The sequence below is a fragment of the Notechis scutatus genome, chromosome 15, assembly GCF_049901735.1.
Source record: "Notechis scutatus isolate UNSWTSFEM ecotype Mainland chromosome 15, rNotScu1.2, whole genome shotgun sequence".
Lineage (NCBI taxonomy): Eukaryota > Metazoa > Chordata > Lepidosauria > Squamata > Elapidae > Notechis > Notechis scutatus.
The window spans coordinates 5,636,055-5,654,831 of NC_142023.1; the positions used below are offsets into that span (position 1 = coordinate 5,636,055).

At 44.4% G+C, this 18,777-nt stretch overlaps 1 protein-coding gene across 1 annotated transcript in view; it reads right to left on the minus strand.

Moving 5' to 3' along the window:
- Window positions 1–18,777, minus strand: part of PAPPA (pappalysin 1) — a 133,766-nt gene that overhangs the window by 86,429 nt on the left and 28,560 nt on the right. The window contains 5 exon segments of the mRNA XM_087943904.1: window positions 5,412–5,919; window positions 6,511–6,632; window positions 9,754–9,946; window positions 10,484–10,777; window positions 15,484–15,629. Of these exon segments, the coding sequence (XP_087800030.1) occupies window positions 5,412–5,919; window positions 6,511–6,632; window positions 9,754–9,946; window positions 10,484–10,777; window positions 15,484–15,629 (1,263 nt within the window).

Genomic DNA, 18,777 nt, shown 5'->3' on the forward strand with positions numbered 1-18,777 from the left:
ATTCCCACCCCCCCCAAAAAAAGGCAACTGGACTTCCTTGGTTTTTCCTTTGAAAACATAACAGAATGACTGACTTATTTTTTTTTAATTTGATTTGTCAATCACTTACAAGATAAGAGGTATAAGTATAAACATGAGTAAGATTACAGGAAATAGTTGTACCTATAAATGGGGGCAATAGGACAGGGACACTAGGCACGATGGTGCGCTTATGCACACCCCTTACAGACCTCTTAGGAATGGGGGTGAGGTCAATAGTGGTTAGTTTGAGGTTAAAGGAGTGGGGGTTAGAGGATGTAATAGAGACAGGTAATGCATTCCAGGCATTGACCACTCTGTTGCTGAAGTCATACTTTCTGCAATCGAGTTTGAAGCGGTTTACACTGAGTTTGTATCTGTTGTGTGCTCTTGTATTGTTGTGGTTGAAGCTGAAGTAGCCATTGACTGGTAGGACATTGTAGCAGATAATTTTGTGTGGACTGACTTGGAAGGCACCTTGGAGGTCTCCTAGTCCTCAAGTAAGAGACCCTATACCATTTATGTTGGAGAACCCACAACTTCTGGAGATAAGCTGTTCCATTGGTTAATTATTCTCACTGTCAGGAAAGTTCTAGGTTGCTTCTCTCCTTGATTAGTTTCCATCCATTGCTTCTTGTCCTGCCTTCATTGGAGAATTGGTTGATCTCCTCTTCTTTGGGGCAACCTCTCAAACACTAGAAGGCTGCTACCACATCACCCCCTAGTCCAGGAGTCTTCAAACTTGACATCTTTAAGGCTTGTGGACTTCAACTCCCAGAATTCCTCCTCTAGTCACGTTAGCTCAGGAATTCTGGGAGTTGAAGTCCACAAGTCTTAAACCTGCCAAGTTTGAAGACCCTTGGAAGAGGGAGAGGGAGAGGGAAATAGATACTGTAGATCAGGAGTCTTCAAACGTGACAGCTTTAAGACTTGTGGACTCCCAGAATTCCTCCTCCAGTCATGTTAGCCCAGGAATTCTGGGAGTTGAAGTTCACAAGTCTTAAGCTTCCCAAGTTTGAAGACCCTTGCCCTAGTCCTTCTTTTCATTAAACTAGACATATCCAATTTCTGCAACTGTTCTTCATACATCTTAGCCTCCAGCCCCCTAATCATCTTTGTTGATCTTCTCTGCACTCTTTCAGCTCATTGCACTTCTCATCCAAGAACTTGTTCATTGAGTTCTTGAATAAGAAGCAAAACATTGTCAAAACAACAACAACAACAAGGATTTGTCTTTCTGTCTGTCTATTTTGTCTCTGTCTATGTATCCAAAGAAGAAGACAAGAGCAGGATTTGGCAAATTTAAAGAAAAAAAACATTGAAAAACCAGAAGTTCCTTGCATCTCTCTGTTATTACAGCTGGTTGACTCGCTGTTTGGACAAGCTGGAGCAGAAGAACAGGTCAGTGTCCAAGTTTTTTTGTGTTTGTTGGTTTAACAGGCAGGTGCATCCAAAGCACCTTAGCCAATGTTGGGTCTGATGCAAGCTTACAAACTAAGGAGGCCATGGAACACACAACTGTGAGGGTTAACAGGGTGGGGATGTGTGGTTTTGCCTGTAGGAAGAAGAAAACCTGCTGAAGATTTGGAGGTCCTAAAGGTCATCTCCAACCCTACCTGTGCAGGTCCTCCTCTTGCTAAAATATTACCTGGGAGGATACCGTAGGGTGTAGGAGGATGCACTGATGATGTTCCCTAGTTGGGCAATGAAATGTCTGCAGGAAAACAACCCAGCACCAAGAACCCCACAGTTCTCCTCCTCCTCCCTCCACTCCACAAACCCCTCTCCCTTCTAGCACTGATGATACCTAGTTGGCTCATGAAAGGTCTAAAAGAAAACCACCAAGCTCAGAGAACACCAAGGACCCCTCATACTACTTCTCATCCTCCTCCTCCTTTTTCTTCCTCCTCCTCTTCGTCCTCTTTGTCCTCTTCTTCTCCTCCTCCTCCTCCTCCTTCTCCTCTCAAGAGATGGCTGGGAGTCACACACATGTGAAAAGTTAAGGTGCTCTCAAGTTTGAGGCCTCTTTAAGGAGGGAGGGTCAATTGCATCTGCTTTGGATTCCCAGGAGGACCGAGGGGGAAGCTGCTTGTATTTCAAGCAACAGTTAAAGAAAACAAAAATAAAACAGGACCTATTTTCTTTGGCCCATTCCCTACCACACTTTAAAAAAAGAGGGTGGAAGAACCTCTTTCTCTGTTATCATCCAGTTTGCAACTGGCCTCACCAACTAAGCCACAGAGAAGCAGTAGATCAAGCTTGCTCCTGTCCATTGAAGCAAAAGACCCAGGGATGGAGAAGACATATTTTAGATGCAGGGACCGAGCAGCTCTGGCCAAAACAAGCAAGAGAAGAAGGGTGAGAAGGGGGAAGGAACTGCGCACAAGTTTAGAAAGGGAATTATTTTTAACATTGTTGAGTAATGCATGCATCCAGCCTTGCTTCCTTCAATCAAACTGAGAAAATGCCATTTGTTTATGCCCAGGAGATTTTGTGGTATTTTAGAATTCACTCCAGCATCTAAATATGGAATGCTATGGTGAAATAACAGTCCATGAGAAAGTGCATAACAATATATATTGTTAGACAGATACAGTACACACACACACACACTAATATTTTTGACCTCAATCCTTTAACTTTGGAAGAAGAAGGGAGGTGGGGGAGGAAGAGGAGGAGGAGGAGGAGATAGACAATAAGGAGAAGAGAAGGAGAAGGAGGAGGAGGAGAAGATAGAGGAGGAGGATAAAAGGAGGAGGAGATGGACAATAAGGAAAAGAGAAGAAGGAAAATGAGACGGAGAAGCAGGAGGAGCTAGACAAGGAGGAGGAAGAGATAGACAATGAGGAAAAGAGGAGGAGGAAGAGGAGGAAAAGTAGAAGGAGGAGAAGATACACAATGAGGAGAAGGAAATAATATAAACCTGTTGCCAAATATATGAATTTTGATCATGTTACTATGGGGATATTGCAACATCGTAAGTGTGAAAAACGTCATGTCACTTTTTTCTCTGGGGTTGTAACTTCCAATAGTCACTCAATGAACAGCTGTAAGACTAACTGTCCTTAACCTGAAAGTATCCAATCCCAATTTTTGCCTAGTCAAGCTTCCTGTTGGAAAACCGGACATGCTAGCTTACTTTTTACACAATTGTATTGCAGCACTGACTCCCAAATGCAGGGACATTTTATTTAACATTTCCCGAGTACCATTTTGACAGAATTTGGGTGGGCATGGTGACCCCCCAAAACAGGTTGTCCCAGAGTTGTGGGTTCCCCACCTTGGCTATTGTCATTGAATTAACAGTTTTGTGGCCTGGGCAAAATCTTGGAAGGTCATTCCAAATCTAGAACCATGAAACCATGGCAAATAGTCAAAAAGAGATGCTTCCTTTGAACTTCAGAATAATGAATTAGATTAGATTAGATTAGAAACAGAGTTTGAAGGGACCTTTTAGGTTCGTGATGGCGAACCTATGGCACACGTGAGCAACATGCAAACTTACCTCACTGGGCATGTGTGCACCTCACAGCTGATTTTCAGCCGGTTTGAGGCCTTTTTCGGCCTCCCAAAAGCTTGAGGAAGGCTTCTTGCAGGCTTCTGCAGGCTTTGCAGGTCGAAAACTAGCCCCGTTTCATCACTTCCTGTTTTTCTGAAAATACCAGAAGTGACGAAACAGGGCTAGATTACGCGCACATGCGTTGGCAGCCTGGTGTGTGTGTGTGCATTGCCTTCTGGGTGCTGGCATGCGAGTGGCACAGAAGCCCAAAAAGATTAGCCACCACTGTTCTAGGTCATATTGCCTGTATTTCCTCCCCAAAGTTATCATTAATACAGTAGCTAGAATTTGTGGGGGAAATGATGGAAGAGAAAGATTAAACTCCCAACTCCCTGGTTCTTATTATTCCAAACTAATTGAATCCTTATAGCATCAGAACATCCAGTCCTAAGATTTTGGCCCACCTCACTGAGGAGCAGCCCCCAAAAAGAGGGCTTGGTTAAGCTATCTTTGTTTATTTCTTATGGAGATTGCTACCCCTGCTGTCCAAATTAAATCTCCAGGGTGACTCACTTTAGTGCATTTCTTGATGCAAGACACAGCAGGAGCCACGCCAAGAACAAGCTTGCAAATAAATGTGCAAACAAGCCAACAATTGAGATAAACCTCATCTAAACAACTTCTGTTCTTGAACTGATAGTCTTCAAGCTGCTGAAACCGTACGGTTTTCAAGGGAGAAAACAGTGAGAAATGTGGCTGAATTTCAACATTCGGAGGAGAACAAACCATTTTTAATCTAAAAGAGAAGTGTCTGGAAATTGAGAACATGGTTGAGTTCCTATAGAGGATAAGATAATGGCTTGTATGTATTCACACACCCTGGTACATTTGGTAAGTATTCATATTTGCTTTGTTTGCAGCTTAGCACCATACATAACATTGGTTAGTTCAGTAACACCAGTTCAGTAGTGAAGATATTGAATAAACACTAGGACACTACTGAACACAGTTCAGTAGTGAAGATATCGAATAAACACATGGTTCTAGTTATTCCAAAGGTGCTTTTACAAAAGGCAACTGGACTTCATTTTTGTTTGAAGTTTCCGTGAAGTTCTTTTGCTTCTCATCATCTTCAAGGAAAAGCAAAGTCCAGTTGCCTTCTGAAGAACTGAAGAAGCTCCTTCAATGAGAAGCGAAACCTCTTCAAGGAAAAAAAATGGTCCAGTTGTCTTCTGAAGAACTGAAGAAGCTTATGGATGAGAAGCAAAATGTCTTCAAGGAAAAGCAAAGTCCCAGTGGTCTTTTGAAAAAGCACCTTTGGGACAACCATGACCTGGAGGACTGAGAGTCTCCGTGGTCATAGTCCCAGATCATCTTCAAATTGATTTTCTGTCCAATTATTGGTTGAGTAGAGAAACAGCTTTACCAAGTTTTAACCTGGTTAGGGGTTGAGGATGAAAAGGAGTGTTTTGCAAAAGGGCAACTGGACGGCAAAAAACAGAATTAAGAACACGCTTACTCCATTTCAATTAAAGTTCAGAACAAGCAATCAAATTGGCTTACGGTACTTAAAAGTAAAGGTCCCCCTTGCATATACGTGCTAGTCGTTTCCGGCTCTAGGGGGCATTGCTCATCTCTGTTACAAAGCTGAAGAGCCAGCGCTGTCCGAAGACGTCTCCATTGTCATGTGGCCGGCATGACTAAACGCCCGAAGGTGCACGGAACGCTGTGACCTTCCCACCAAAGGTGGTCCCCATTTTTCTACATTTTTTTCAACATGCTTTCGAACTCCTAGGGTGGCAGAAGCTGGGACAAGGAACGGGAACTCGTGCCATGACGCGACGCTAGGGATTCGAACCGCTAAACTGCTGAGCTTTCCAACTATGGTACTTACGTGTCTACAAATATCCGGCTGAGGTCCGAGATGAGAAATGAAGGTCCTTTCTGAAATGGGGGATCCCGGGAGACCTTGTAGTGGATGGGCTGGCACTTTTTACACTGTGAGCTTTGCGGGACCGAAGTGATCATAGCAGCATCGATTTCCAGTTGTTCGTCCAAGGTGTAGATCTGTATGCCCCGGACTTCGTCCTTCATCTTTTCCATATCCAGCCGGATAGTCATGGGGATGTCACAGAAGAAGTTCTGAGGCCCAAGCGAAACGTTTTCTCCACCGACCATCAACAATTTGATGTCGTTTATGGCTTCTTTGGAGTCCCACTCGGGGGAAACGTAAGTCACCCAGATGGTCAGAGATTCTGGGATGACCGGATATTGGAACTGGAGCTCAAGGTAGCATCCTTGAGGCTCAGGGCAGGCCGGTGGGACTGTTTGCTTAATGACCGCAGAATTGGGAGTCCACGTCCGTACGTCAGGTTTACAGGGCTGTTCTACATCTGGGTGTCCTTGAATAGAGAAGAAGAAGAAGAAAAAAGCAGAATGGAATCAAACTTGCAGGAAACCTAATCAAACTAGTGACACCAAAGATTCTCCAAGATATCAAGCAACATATAGATCTGAAACCAGCAATATTCTTATTGGGTGACTAAGGGAAATGAAACAGAGGTCAAAGAAGGATGCAACGGAGAAGAAGAGCAACAGGCTATCTCGGCCACAGTTGCAAGACTGAGTAACAAAGAGATGGTGATTATTATTTTTTTGCATCAGTTCAGAAGAAACAGAGTGAGCAAACAACCTTCTATTTTTTAAAAAGAAGGCAAGTCTTGATTACTAACACAGACCAGGAGGAGAAAAAAAGGGCTCCAGACTTAATTATAAATTTGTTACTCATCCTTGACTGCTACTCCCCTGATTGCATTCTTTTTGCCTTCTCTCTGAGGAATTTGTCATTCCTTTCTAGATATTAATCATGCTCTCTGAAGAGGCTCCCAATGTATATTTGTAGGAATTGTTAGCCCATATGGGTGCACTTACATGCCCACTGTGCCTCTCTTCCCCCATCCCACCCTTGTCCAGGTCGGTAACTTGAGGCTGACCTTCAGCTCCTCGGGGGCTCCAGTGGCCAGATGGGTCACATGGCATCGGAGAAGAAGCACTGGAAGCGTATTGCACCAGAATCCGTTCTTCCCCACACAGCTCACATGATGATCCCACTTCTCTAGGTGGCCAGGAAGTAAAAGAAGGAAATGCTCCAACTTAGTAACAGTTGAAAGGAACGTTCATTCATTCATTTATTCATTCGTTCGTTCGTTCGTTCGTTCATTCATTCATTCCTCCCTCTGAGTCCTTCCTCCTTCCCTCCAAGTCTTTTCTCCCACTCTCCCTCCTTTCCTTTCTCCCCTCCCTTCCTTCCTCTCTTTCCCCTCTTTCTCCTTCCCTCCCTCAAAGTCTTTCCTTCTTTCCTCCCTCCCTTCCTTTCTCCCTTCCTTCCCCAGAACAAAAAAAAAGATAAGATGGCTTGCTCTTCCAATGGTTTACTTAATTATGATTCATTGAGATTTGGGATACTATACACTAAGCTATGTCCTTGGTCCACCATTCACACCATAGATTAACCTCCAACCCACCAACAGTATCACATGAACCCCATCTCTAACTGGGTCTGTCCCGTGAGAGGTCTAATCTTTTAGATCGGACTTCTTCTTCTTCTTGAAGTAAATTGGATCCCAATCACCAACACATCTCCCCCCCATCTCCAACTCTGCTGGCAAGCATAGGGAGGTTGAATTATACTCCACATGAACTATGACTAAAGGCAGCTAACCAATTTGCACAGCCATGTAAACAGCTTCCTCGGTGAAGAATGTGTTTGGGGCCATTCAATGAATCACATTCTAAACCCCGGGCTCATCGTGCCGATAATCAGCTTCGGAGACAAAACATTGCTCTTGCTACTCAGGTTTCCACCTCCCTCTCCCTGAGAGAGATGGAAATCAGGATTGAAAAATGGAAGCCCTGTCAACCTCCTGCCCAACCATCTCCTTGAATCAGAAAATCTGTACTATGCAAGCTATTTCCTTGGAAGAAGAAAGGAGGAGGAGGAGGAGGAGGAGGGGAGGAGGAGGAGGAGGAGGAGGAGGAGGAGGAGGAGGAGGAGGGAGGAGGAGGAGGAGGAGGAGGAGGAGGAGGAGGAGGAGGAGGAGGAGGAGGAGGAGAAGAAGAAGAAGAAGAAGAAGAAGAAGAAGAAGAAGAAGAAGAAGAAGAAGAAGAAGAAGAAGAAGAAGAAGAAGAAGAAGAAGAAGAAGAAGAAGAAGAAGAAGAAGAAAGAGATCAAGAGACGATAGACATGAATATTGCTGCTCTGTCTGTTGGAAAGCATTTTGGGGTGATGCACCTCAAGTTGTTGCTGCTGCTGTTGCTTTTTTAAATCTCCAGGGGGACTGTTCATTGAAGGATTGGGGGTGACACGACAGCAGCTTTCCAATATCTATGGGGCTGCTGCAAAGAAGAGGGGGTGGACCTATTCTCCAAAGCACCTGAGGGCAGGACAAGAAGCAACGGATGGAAACTAATCAAGGAGAGAAGCAACCTAGAACTAAGGAGGAATTTCCTGACAATAAGAACAGTCAACCATTGAAACAACTTGACTCCAAAAGCTGTGGGTGTTCATCCAAATTTGCTCCATGGTATATTTACATATTTACATATATTCCCTCATTCTTTTCCTAATTGCCATTTTATTTTCTTTTTAGAAAATGGTTTAGAAATAAAAAGAAAATGAAAACCAAATTTGTAACGTATATCCATTGCCACCTGAGATGAACACTAAATTTGCAAGAACGAACAAAAAGTTTGACTATAGTTTCAAAAATATTATTTTTAAGCAATTCCCTCCCTTCAGTCTTTGGGGGGTGAGGGGGAAGATTTATTTATCCAAGATTAGGAAAAAAACCCTCACAAAATGATGCAAGAGAATGTATCCTCCAGGTCATACCTGCTCGACAAAAAAATGAAGCCTCCCAATGGAAGGGTCTGTAAAATAAAACCTGAGTGTTGATTTAAGGTTTTTTGTTATGAAATCTTAGATCAAGCTGGCCAGCAACTGGATGTCATTTAAGTATCCATTCGCCGTGGCTTAATAAAAACAAGACTGAAGCAGGCTCCTTGAGGACTGGTGTCTTTCATTACACAATAATTAGCCTTCGATCAGCATGCCTCTTAATATTAGACAGACTGAGTTTATTTCATGTACAATCGCCACCTTATGAAATATAAATTGAATGCACATTGCATTGGCCTTCATCAAGGCCCAAGGAAAGGGGAAGTTGAGAAGGAAACCTAGAATGTAGGTGAGGGGTGTCTCCACAGCCTTATTGATTTGTCAAATGTAGACACACTGCCCATCTCACACAATCAGGCAACTTTTCTGGAGAAGGGATTGGCTGAGCTTGAATTTTCGTTCATGGATGCTTTAGAAACTTAAGTCTTTGAACTGGTTAAAATATTAGGGAATCGTGGTGAGCATCAACCTGTCAGAGACTGGCTGAGTCTGGGGAAGGAGTTAAGCAGGGAATTAGTCTGGAATCATTATGTAGGCACAAGAAGGCAAGATCTGGTCCCTTTTGAATGCCATTTCAACTCTTCCTGTGTGGCTCTAGTTGTTCACACCTAACATTAATCTTCCCAAACTAGTTGTCTACACTTGGACTAGACTGGATAAAATTGAATGGCATTCAAGGGGGATCAGACCTTACCCTCTTGTGCCCAGGTAAGGATTCCAGATTAATTCCCTGCTTGTCTCCTTCCCCAGACTCTGCCAATCTCTCTCCAACACAACCTAATTCTTTTCAATCTTTGTTCTGCAGCCAAACAGCTAGGATGCATAACATTTATTCTTCTTTACTTGAAAACCAACCTCCAAGGTCTTCTAGTCCAACCCACTGATCAAACAGGTGACTCTATAACATTTCAAACAGATGGTTGCTCAATCTCTTCTTAAAAACCTCCAGTGATGGAACACCCATAGCATCTGAAGGCAACCCGTTCCACTGGTTAATTGTTCTCACTGTTAGGAAGTTTCTCCTTCGTGTTTCTGGGATAATTCTTCAGTCTCCTTCCCTTTCTGATCTTAAATTTGTTCACTCTTCCTTTTTTCAGCAGGCTGATGAAATTTTCTCCTATGACACTCAAGTCAGGTAGGCCCTGCTCCCTAAGCAAATATACACCCCACCAAAGAAAGGGAACAGCCACCCTACAACATTCAGAACTCATTCCTCCCGTATCATTGACACCTTTCTGAGCCTGCCTTCCAAAATACGCACGTCATCCCACCCATTCACCTTTCAAAGAAGTGCCGGTCGATTGGTGGAAACCACTCCAGAGTAACGGAAGTTTCTGTTCGGTCCACAATCTGAGGTGTGATGGCAATGGGGGCTGGCTTCTTGATATGTTGCCAGCTTTGATACACTAGATCTAGGTAGCAGTGCATACGGGCAACCTGGTTCGGAGTGAAGGAATTGGTGCAGTCGTCATCTGGAGCAGCACACACCATCAAAAAAACAGGAGAGGGACACATAGAGAGAGAGTTAGGACTTAGTAAAACAGGATTTCCCAGTTTTCTATCTGAATACTACTAGCAGCTGTTGGAATTCAGCCAAAGTTGAAGAGTTATATCTTAGTTGGTCTATAAAGCTCACTTCGAGCTCCTGAAGACCTGACAGGAATGTCCATGTTATAACCTATCAATACTATCTGCTTCCAAACTATTATTTTCATCTTCCCAGTCTGGACCACAGTGCTTATATCTACATCAAACATAGCTTTGGGTATGAATCTCACCATCTTCTTGAATGCAACTTTGAGCAAGCTGTGAGTCCAAATATTGTGTGACACTGTCTAAAGCCAACCTTGGCAACTTTAAGACTGGCATGTTTCAACTCCCAGAATTCCCCAGATAGCACGGGGGATTTCTGGGAGTTGAGGTTCACAGGCCTTCAAGTTGCCAAAGTTGGATACCTCCAAAGATCTAAAGCCCACAATCAGCCAAGTATCCCAGAAAATAGCACTTACCTGCGTAGCTCATAAAGTTGTTGAATGGTGTATTCTGGAAGTTATGGAGCCCACACATGTTACTATTAGCAGGGGGGTCGCCACAGACTTTGTGGGTTGGGGTGGGATTGGTATCGTGGCAAAGATCCCCCGTCTCGAAGGATGGTTCCGTTTCTATGCATGGGTCGCTGCAGGAGAAGATCTCAGACACCCCCTTAAAGACATGGTAGAGTCCGAGGCTGTGCCCGACTTCATGGATCATGGTGTGGGTGTGCCCCACAATGCCATAGAAGGAAGGGTTCAGCACGATGCCTCCTGCATGGACAAGAAGGAGGAAGGGGCATTGCTTCATGCTTCAGAAACATTGTGGAACCAAAGAAGACACAGATACAAGACTTGTGTGGTGCCATGGGCACAGGCCTACCAACAGCACTTGCAACAAACTTCCTTTTGTTGCGGTCAAAATGAATTGAGTTCTTGATGCTTGATGCCCTAAGCAATGCCATCATTCAGAACCAGAAAGAAAGACCAATGAAACGTCTTCATTACTTCCTTGTTTGTAGGCTTGGAAGCAAGAAAGGACATACATCAGGAAGTGGAGGAAGAGGAAGAGAATCAGGATGAAGGACTCCAATAACCTTCAGTGGCATCTTTGCTGGAGCCTAATAAGCCAATGTATTTGTCTGTTTGTTCGTTTGTAACGGGTAAAGGTTCCCCCTCACACATACGTGCTAGTCATTTCTGGCTCTGGGAGGCAGCACTCATCTCCGTTACAAAGCCGAAGACCCAGCTCTGTCTGAAGACGTCTCCGTGGTCATGTGGCCAGCATGACTAAATATCTCTGAAGGTGCATGGAATGCTGTTACTTTCCCACTAAAGGGGTCCCTATTTTTTTACTTGCATTTTTTACATGCTTTCGAACTGTTAGGTTGGCAGAAGCTGGGACAAGTAACGGGAGCTCACTCCGTTACACGGTGCTAGGGATTCGAACCGCTGAACTGCCGACCTTTCTAATAATACACAAGCTCAGCATCTTAGCCACTGAGCCACCACGTTTGTTTGCTTGTATCTTGCCTTTATTATTTTTTATAACTAACTTAAAGCTTATACTTCTTCCTCTCCCTATTTTCCCCACAATAACAACCCAGTGAGGTGAATTGAGCTGAGAGAGAGTGACTGGCCCAAGGTCACCTAACCAGCTTTCATGGCTAAAGCAGGACTAGAACTCACTGACTCCTGGTGATTGGCCCAAAGTCACCCAGCCAGCTTTCATGGCTAAGGCAGGACTAGGACTCACTGACCACTGATTATTGGCTCAAAATCACCCAGTTATCTTTCATGCCTAAGGCAGGACTAGAACTCACCATCTCCTGGTGATTGGCCAAACATCACCCATCCAGCTTTCACGGCTAAGGCAAAACTAGAACTCACCGACTCCTGGTGATTGAACCAAAGTCATCTGGCTGGCATTCATGGCTAAGGCGGGACTAGAACTCACCATCTACTGATTTCTAGCCTGCCACCTTCACCCCTGGACCAAACTGAACCGAATTCTTGGAGACCATCTCTTGGGAATATAATACTCCCAAGCAATTGTATGAGAAACCAAACAGAATCCCCGTGTATTGTTTTTGCAACAGATTCATCCCAAAGCACAATTCGTCTTGTCTTTCCCAGTTTTGTTTTCTTCTTTGGTTTTCTTTTGTTTATGTTTCTCTTTCTTTCTGATGGTTGGAGATATTGAGGAAGGAAGAAAAGAAAAAAACAATCTCCCTGAACGGAGAAGATAAACATCACAGTAGAGGCTGGCACAACTTTATCAGGGCTGTGTAGTGGAGCAGGTTGTTAGATTCTTCTGTCTGTTTGAGGGAGGGGGGTTGGGTTTTTTGGGGGAGGGGGAGAGAAGAGGAAAGGAACTATATTTTTCACCGCTGTCAAAGGTCTAAATCAATTACCCTTTTTTTTTTCATTTAAAAGCGAAAGAGGGAGATCGTGGGGGCTATGTTATTGTTGTTGTGCCCCGATGATAATGTATTCCAAAGTTAAGATCTGGACAACTGAACATATTTCATTTTATTTTCTTATTAAACAGATATTGGATTTGGGGAACGGGTGGGGGAAACAAATATGGAGAGGCGGGACAGGGTTTTTCTGAGCGAGAAGGGGGCAGAGAAGGTGTCTAAACAGGAAATTAATTCTCTCTGTTCTTAAAGGTTTTTTTTTCCACCCCTCCCTCCTTTCTTTGGAGCTGACTTCAAATTGATGGCACAATAATTAGAACTGGTGCTCTCACAGGTAAATTCAGTGACTCTCCCTTTGAACAACAATTAATGGAAGGGAAGGGAAGGGAGTGAGAGTGGAGTGGAGTGGAAAGGAAAGGAAGGGAAGGGAGTGGAATGAAGTGGAGTGGAGTGGAAAAGAAGGGAAGGGATAGAGTGGAGTGAAGAGTGAAGTAGAGTGGAAGGGAAGGGAGTGGAATGGAGTGGAGTGGAAAAGAAGGGAAGGGATAGAGTGGAGTGAAGAATGGAGTAGAGTGGAAGGGAAGGGAGTGAGAGTGGAATGGAGTGGAGTGGAAAGGAAGGGAAAGGAAAGGAGTAGAGCAGAGTGGAGTGGAATGGAATGGAACAGAGCAGAACAAAACAACAGAATAGTATAGAATAGAGAATTGGGATGGGATATAATAGAGTTGGGAATAGGAATAAGGAATAGGATGGGATTTGATGGCATGGGATGGGATGGAGAGAGTAGAGTAGGGTAGGTAGGTAGGGTAGGGTAGGGTAGAATAGAATAGAATAGAATAGAATAGAATAGAATAGAATAGAATAGAATAGAATAGAATAGAATAGAATAGAATAGAATAGAATAGAATAGAATAGAATAGAATAGAATAGAATTCTTTATTGGTCAAGTGTGATGAGGCACACAAGGAATTTGTCTCCAGTGCAGAAGGTCTCAGTGTACATACAAACAACAAAGTGACAAATAAGATACCAATAATAGAAAGTAATAGGAAAGATGAGAAGGATAAAAGCAATACAGCCCTACTACGTGGGTAAATATACTTAGACATATGTCAGTGTTGTGGTGTTCAGGTGTTTATAGCAGAGAGATGGCATGGGAGAAAAAACTGTGTCTAGTTGTTTTGTCATGCAATGCCCTATAGTGGCGTCCTGGGGGGGGAGGAATTGAAATAGTTTATGTCCAGGATATGAAGGGCCTATAGATATTTTCTCAGCCCTCTTTCTTACTCGCACAATACACAGGTCTTTGATGGAAAGCAGGCTGGTTGCAACTGTTTTTTCTGCAGTCCTAATTATCCGTTGAAGTCTGTACCTGTCCTGTTTGGCTGCTGTACAAAACCAGACTAGTTATACATTTACAAATGACAGACTCAACAATCCCTCTGTAGAACTGTAACCTTGGGCAGCCTGAACTTTAATTAAACCTTAAAAGGGAGGACAGGCAGCTGACAATGTCGCCAAGACATCTTGATAAATCCAGCAGGAGGTGCTAGAAGAGAGCCTATTGTTAATTGGTCCAAATATCCCGTTATTGGAACTGAAATGTTCTGTTCCTCTTTGGCTGTAATAACAGAGTTGGAAGGGACCTTGAAGGTCTTCTAGTCGAGCCTCCTGCTTAAGCAGGAGACTCTATAGCATTCTGGACAAATGGCTGTCCAATCTCTTCTTTAAAACCTCCAGTGATGGAGCACCCACAACTTCTGAAGGCAAAGCCGTTCCACTGGTTGATTGTCCTCACTGTCAGGAAATGTCTCCGTAGTTCTAGGGGTTCTTTCAGTCCCTCCCGTGGCTCATGTTGAACTAGAACTTAAATGCAAATGAAGTTGCCTTGTCAACTTCATGTCCAAAGGGAGACTAGAACTCACCGTCTCCTGGTTTCTATCCCGGTGCCTTCACCACGACCCCAAACTGGCTGTCTACCTCTTCATTAAGTAAATGCAATGAGACGGCATTCCACCCAATTGCCCAACCACCCATTTTACGGCCTTTCTTGCGGCATTTGCTAAGCGGATCATTGTCAGCAATGTGGTTCTTAAGTGAATCTATCTGCCCCATGGATTTCGCTCATCGGAGGGTTGCACAAGGGGATTGCAACGACCCCAGGACCCTGCAAACATCATAAATATGAGTCGGGGGGCCAAGCATTTGAATTTTGATCCTGTGACCATGGAAGTGAAAAACGGTCCTTTGTCTGGTGCCATTGTAACTTCAAACGGTCACTCAATGAACTGTTGTAGGTTGAGGACTGTCTAACCAACTGCACGACCACCAGTGGTGGTATTCAAATTTCTTTATATCTGTAAGCGTGGCTTGGTGGGCGTGGCTTGGTGAACGTGGCAGGGGAAGGATACTGCAAAATCTCCATTCCCTCCCCACCTCACTCACCTGCTTTCCAGCTCCATTTGTCATGTTAATGGAATCATTAAAAAAAGGTTGTGAGGATACAACAAAAGGTTTTAGCAGAAGCAACGGAGGAATATAAAAAACAGGCAGACAAACATAGATCTCTCCAACCACCTTTTAAAGTGGGGGACAATGTGTTTTTGTCAACTAAATATCTTTAGTTGAAGCCTGCTATAAAATTCCTGGGCCACTTCCCTATATCAAAAGTAATCAATCCAGTGACTGTCCAACTTAGCCTCCCTTGGCTATTAGGGAAAATACACCCAGTATTCCATAATAACTCGTTGAAGCCTTCTATTGGTTCCAATCTATAACCTGTATTGGCAGCTCCCCACAAACCTCTGGTAGTACAGGGTGAAACTCATTATGAGATAAAGAAAATTCTCGATTCTCGATTAAATCGAGGACAATTACAATCCTGTGCAACAAAAGAAGACCCAGCCGATCAGCTGGGACTCAGGAGGCAGCGAATAGATGGGGGCAGGGCCAACCAGAGGTGGCATTTACCGGTTCTCCAAACTACTCAAAATTTCCGCTACCAGTTCTCCAGAACCTGTCAGAACTGGTTGAATACTACCTCTGACCACCACCACTTACCCAAGTGTACCAAGGCTTCTTTGTCCCAAGGAAAGGTGGCCATGCCAGCCAGCTCTTCTTCAGAAGAATTGGCGAAGAAGATGTTGAGGTGTGTGGAGCCATTCAGGTTGAGCTTGTTCTTCAGTTCCTTGACATCTAAGTAGGCCCTGAAACAAGCATAAGAAAGACTGGTTAGCAGGCTCATCTTGCTCGCCCTCATACCTGTGTCAGGTATATCTAACGTACCTCGACTTCTGAGTGGCTGTTGGAACTCTTTGTCTTTGCCCCATCCAATCTATCTTTAGAGGATGAGTCCAGGTTTTCAAGACATCCATTTGTCCAGGAGGGTTTAAGTTCTCCTGCCTTGGTCAAGGGGTTGGAGTAGAAGACTGGCTATATGTATGTCAGTTTCGGGCTTGACACAAGATCCCTTCCAGCCCGAGGATTGTATATTTCTATGTGGACTGCCTATCTTTCCAGTGAACCCTTTCCAGGGTTCAAATCAGCCCGCTGCAAGAAGTACCGCCCTTCAAATTCTTCACCCGAATAAACAAGGAACATCTACAGCCTGACGCAATGGCTCTTTTTGCCTTCCATTAAACACCCATTTTGGGCAGAACGTCTTATGGGAAGTGAGTGTATCAAGAAAAAATGCTTTTGTGACATACAATCCTGAAACATTCCTGAAGCTGCTGGTGTACCGGATCCATCCTGGGACAACGATGGAGAGGTTTTTCCTAACATCTGCCGCTTACTCACAGGTTAACAACGAGCTGCCATGAGGAAGAACTCTCGAGTTGCTCTTCTCGTATTACTTTATTGCTAACATAGGGGTGGGGAAAACACCTGCATCTGAACGCCCTTCCTGTAACCAGGGTTCAGCGCTGACTGTTTAAAAAATAAAGAAAACCCAGCAGGCTGCAGTTGCTACGTTCATTTCTCCCACCTCCTTGTTCAAAAGAACTTCCTAAAATGGGTGAGGACCACTAACCAGTGGAAACCTGTCTCCAGAAGTTGTGGGTGCTCAAGAAGAGACTGGACAGCCACCTGTCTGAAATAGCCATAACGCTTCGACTTATATACCGCTTCACAGTGCTTTTACAGCCCTCGCCATAGTGCAGTAGGCCAACTAGGCCACGCCCACCCAGCAACCGGGCAGAGAACCTGTTGCTAAAATTTTTGAAGCCTACCCCTGCAATGAATACTTTACAGCCCTGTCTAAGCAGTTGATAGAGTCAGCCTGTGGCCCCCAACAATCTGGCTCGTTTTACTGCCTTCTGCTGAGTCAGACCTTTGTTCTGTCTAAGCCAGTCTTGGTAACTCAACAAAGTCTTGAGCAAGAATTGTCCAATCTGAACTCAGGCCCTTCAGTATGCAAAGTAGATGCTCAGTCATTGAGTTACACTCCCTCACCTTATAGTCATAACAAGTCACCTTAGAAGCAAATCACTAGTTTATACACCACTGGTCTCCAACGTTTGAGGGAGTCATCTTCTTCCATCCAATTTGTTAGATACCAAAGACTGAGACAAGGTTCAAAAGATGATGTCACTGCACCACAACTCCTTCCTTTAAAGTCCTGTATCTTACAGTTTCTTGGGTTTCTGCTGATCTCCATCCCTGCCCTGGCACACAATGCTATGAAGTCTTCAACCATTTCTCCCTGCTGACCAGCATGAAGGTTCCCATGGATTTTGGTAGCGTAGAATTTTGCAAATTTTTGGAAGGAGGGAAACCAAAGAAACAAATTCAGTTACTTTCCATTCAATGCTTGACATTACTCTACTGGACAGAAGAGAGAGACAGGTCTAGAAATCCAGGTATGATCCATCCGGATATAATTTCAAAATGGATGCCACCTGTTGTGGTTTGCTGTCAGCCTGTGGAGACAGCAGCAGAGTCAGGCAGCGGGGAAGAATGGGGATCAGTCAGGGAATCTGGGGAGGACTCAGACGAGGGTCCTGCATCCGATGCAAAGATGGGGCCAGGACCATCTGGGAGTGGGGTGCTGATTTCGGAGCCTCCAGAATCTGGCAGCAGCGAGGCAGAGGAACAAGGGGAGCCTGTTCCCAGTGCATCTATGCGCAGAGCTGCCAGAAGGCAAGAGAAGCCGAAACAAAAGGGGCAACTCAGGAGTAAGGCTGGGAGGTGATTGGCCCTCCCCTAAGTTATAAAAAGACAGGCAAAGGTGAAGAAACCTTTGCAGGAAGCAAAGTCATTTGTTCTGTTCAGATTAAATCCTGAAGTTGTGTGGATTTTGTACTTTGGTTGGTTTTTTTATATTTAATTTGACACTTTAGTTGTTGGCAGAAATTCAAAGGAAAGAAAGGCGGGTGCTTATCTCAAGGGACTATTTGGGACTCATTACTGGCTGGGAATGAACATAATTCCCAGCACTGGAATAAAACAAGAGTTGTTTTAACTAAGCGTGTTACGGTCTCGGGGAGCCTTGGTCAGAACAGCCACCTTACAATACTTTGATCAAACATGCTGCTGGAATCCCTAATGCCAGGTTGGAATTTCATAGAGAATGGATTTTTATCCGACCCTGTAGGTCTTATTTGAATGAGATGTAGGAGAAGAGAGGCGAGAGCCTTGAGGGATGGAGTCAAGTGGGGAATCAGTCTGGAATCCTTACATTCTCACAAATGGTTTGAGTCCGACCCTTCTTGAATTCTGTAGCACCAGTTTAGTCCTGGACATTGGTCGACTAGATTCTTGTGTATACGCATGAGCAATAAATCAGCTTCTGTGGAGCTGAAACCCTAATTTATCATGCCTGACATGAGACTCAGTGTGCAATTGAGGGATGGTAGAGGAAGGACTAGGGAAGGAGACCTAGTACAGTCTTCTCCATAGAGGATAACCAGGTTATGTGGGCTGTTTAACGTGGAACATTTCCAAGCCAATCTGCTCCATTGTTCTGCTATGCTAGGTTCGTAGAATTCTTTTTCTGGAATTCCATCCCCAAGGAGGAAACGAGAAGCTACAAGAGCTGGCAAGGCACCAAAGGTTTTCAGTCCTCCCCCAAGGACTCTCCAAGAAAGCGGGGAGGGGAATAACCCAACCAAGCAAAGCAAGACACAACGATGTTTCCACGATACCATGATTGCTCTCTCTCACACACACATTTTCTCGCTAGAGCACCAGCCTTTTCCTCACCCCCCCTCCCACCTGCTGATGAAGTCATCAAATTGGAAATAGCTCTGGGCTTGGCGTCCCCAGCCCCTCCTTTCTCTGAATCATGGAAGCTACCTCCCTAGGCACAGAACCAAGAAGGGGAGGGTGTTTCCCTTCCAGGCAGAGCTAGCTTCA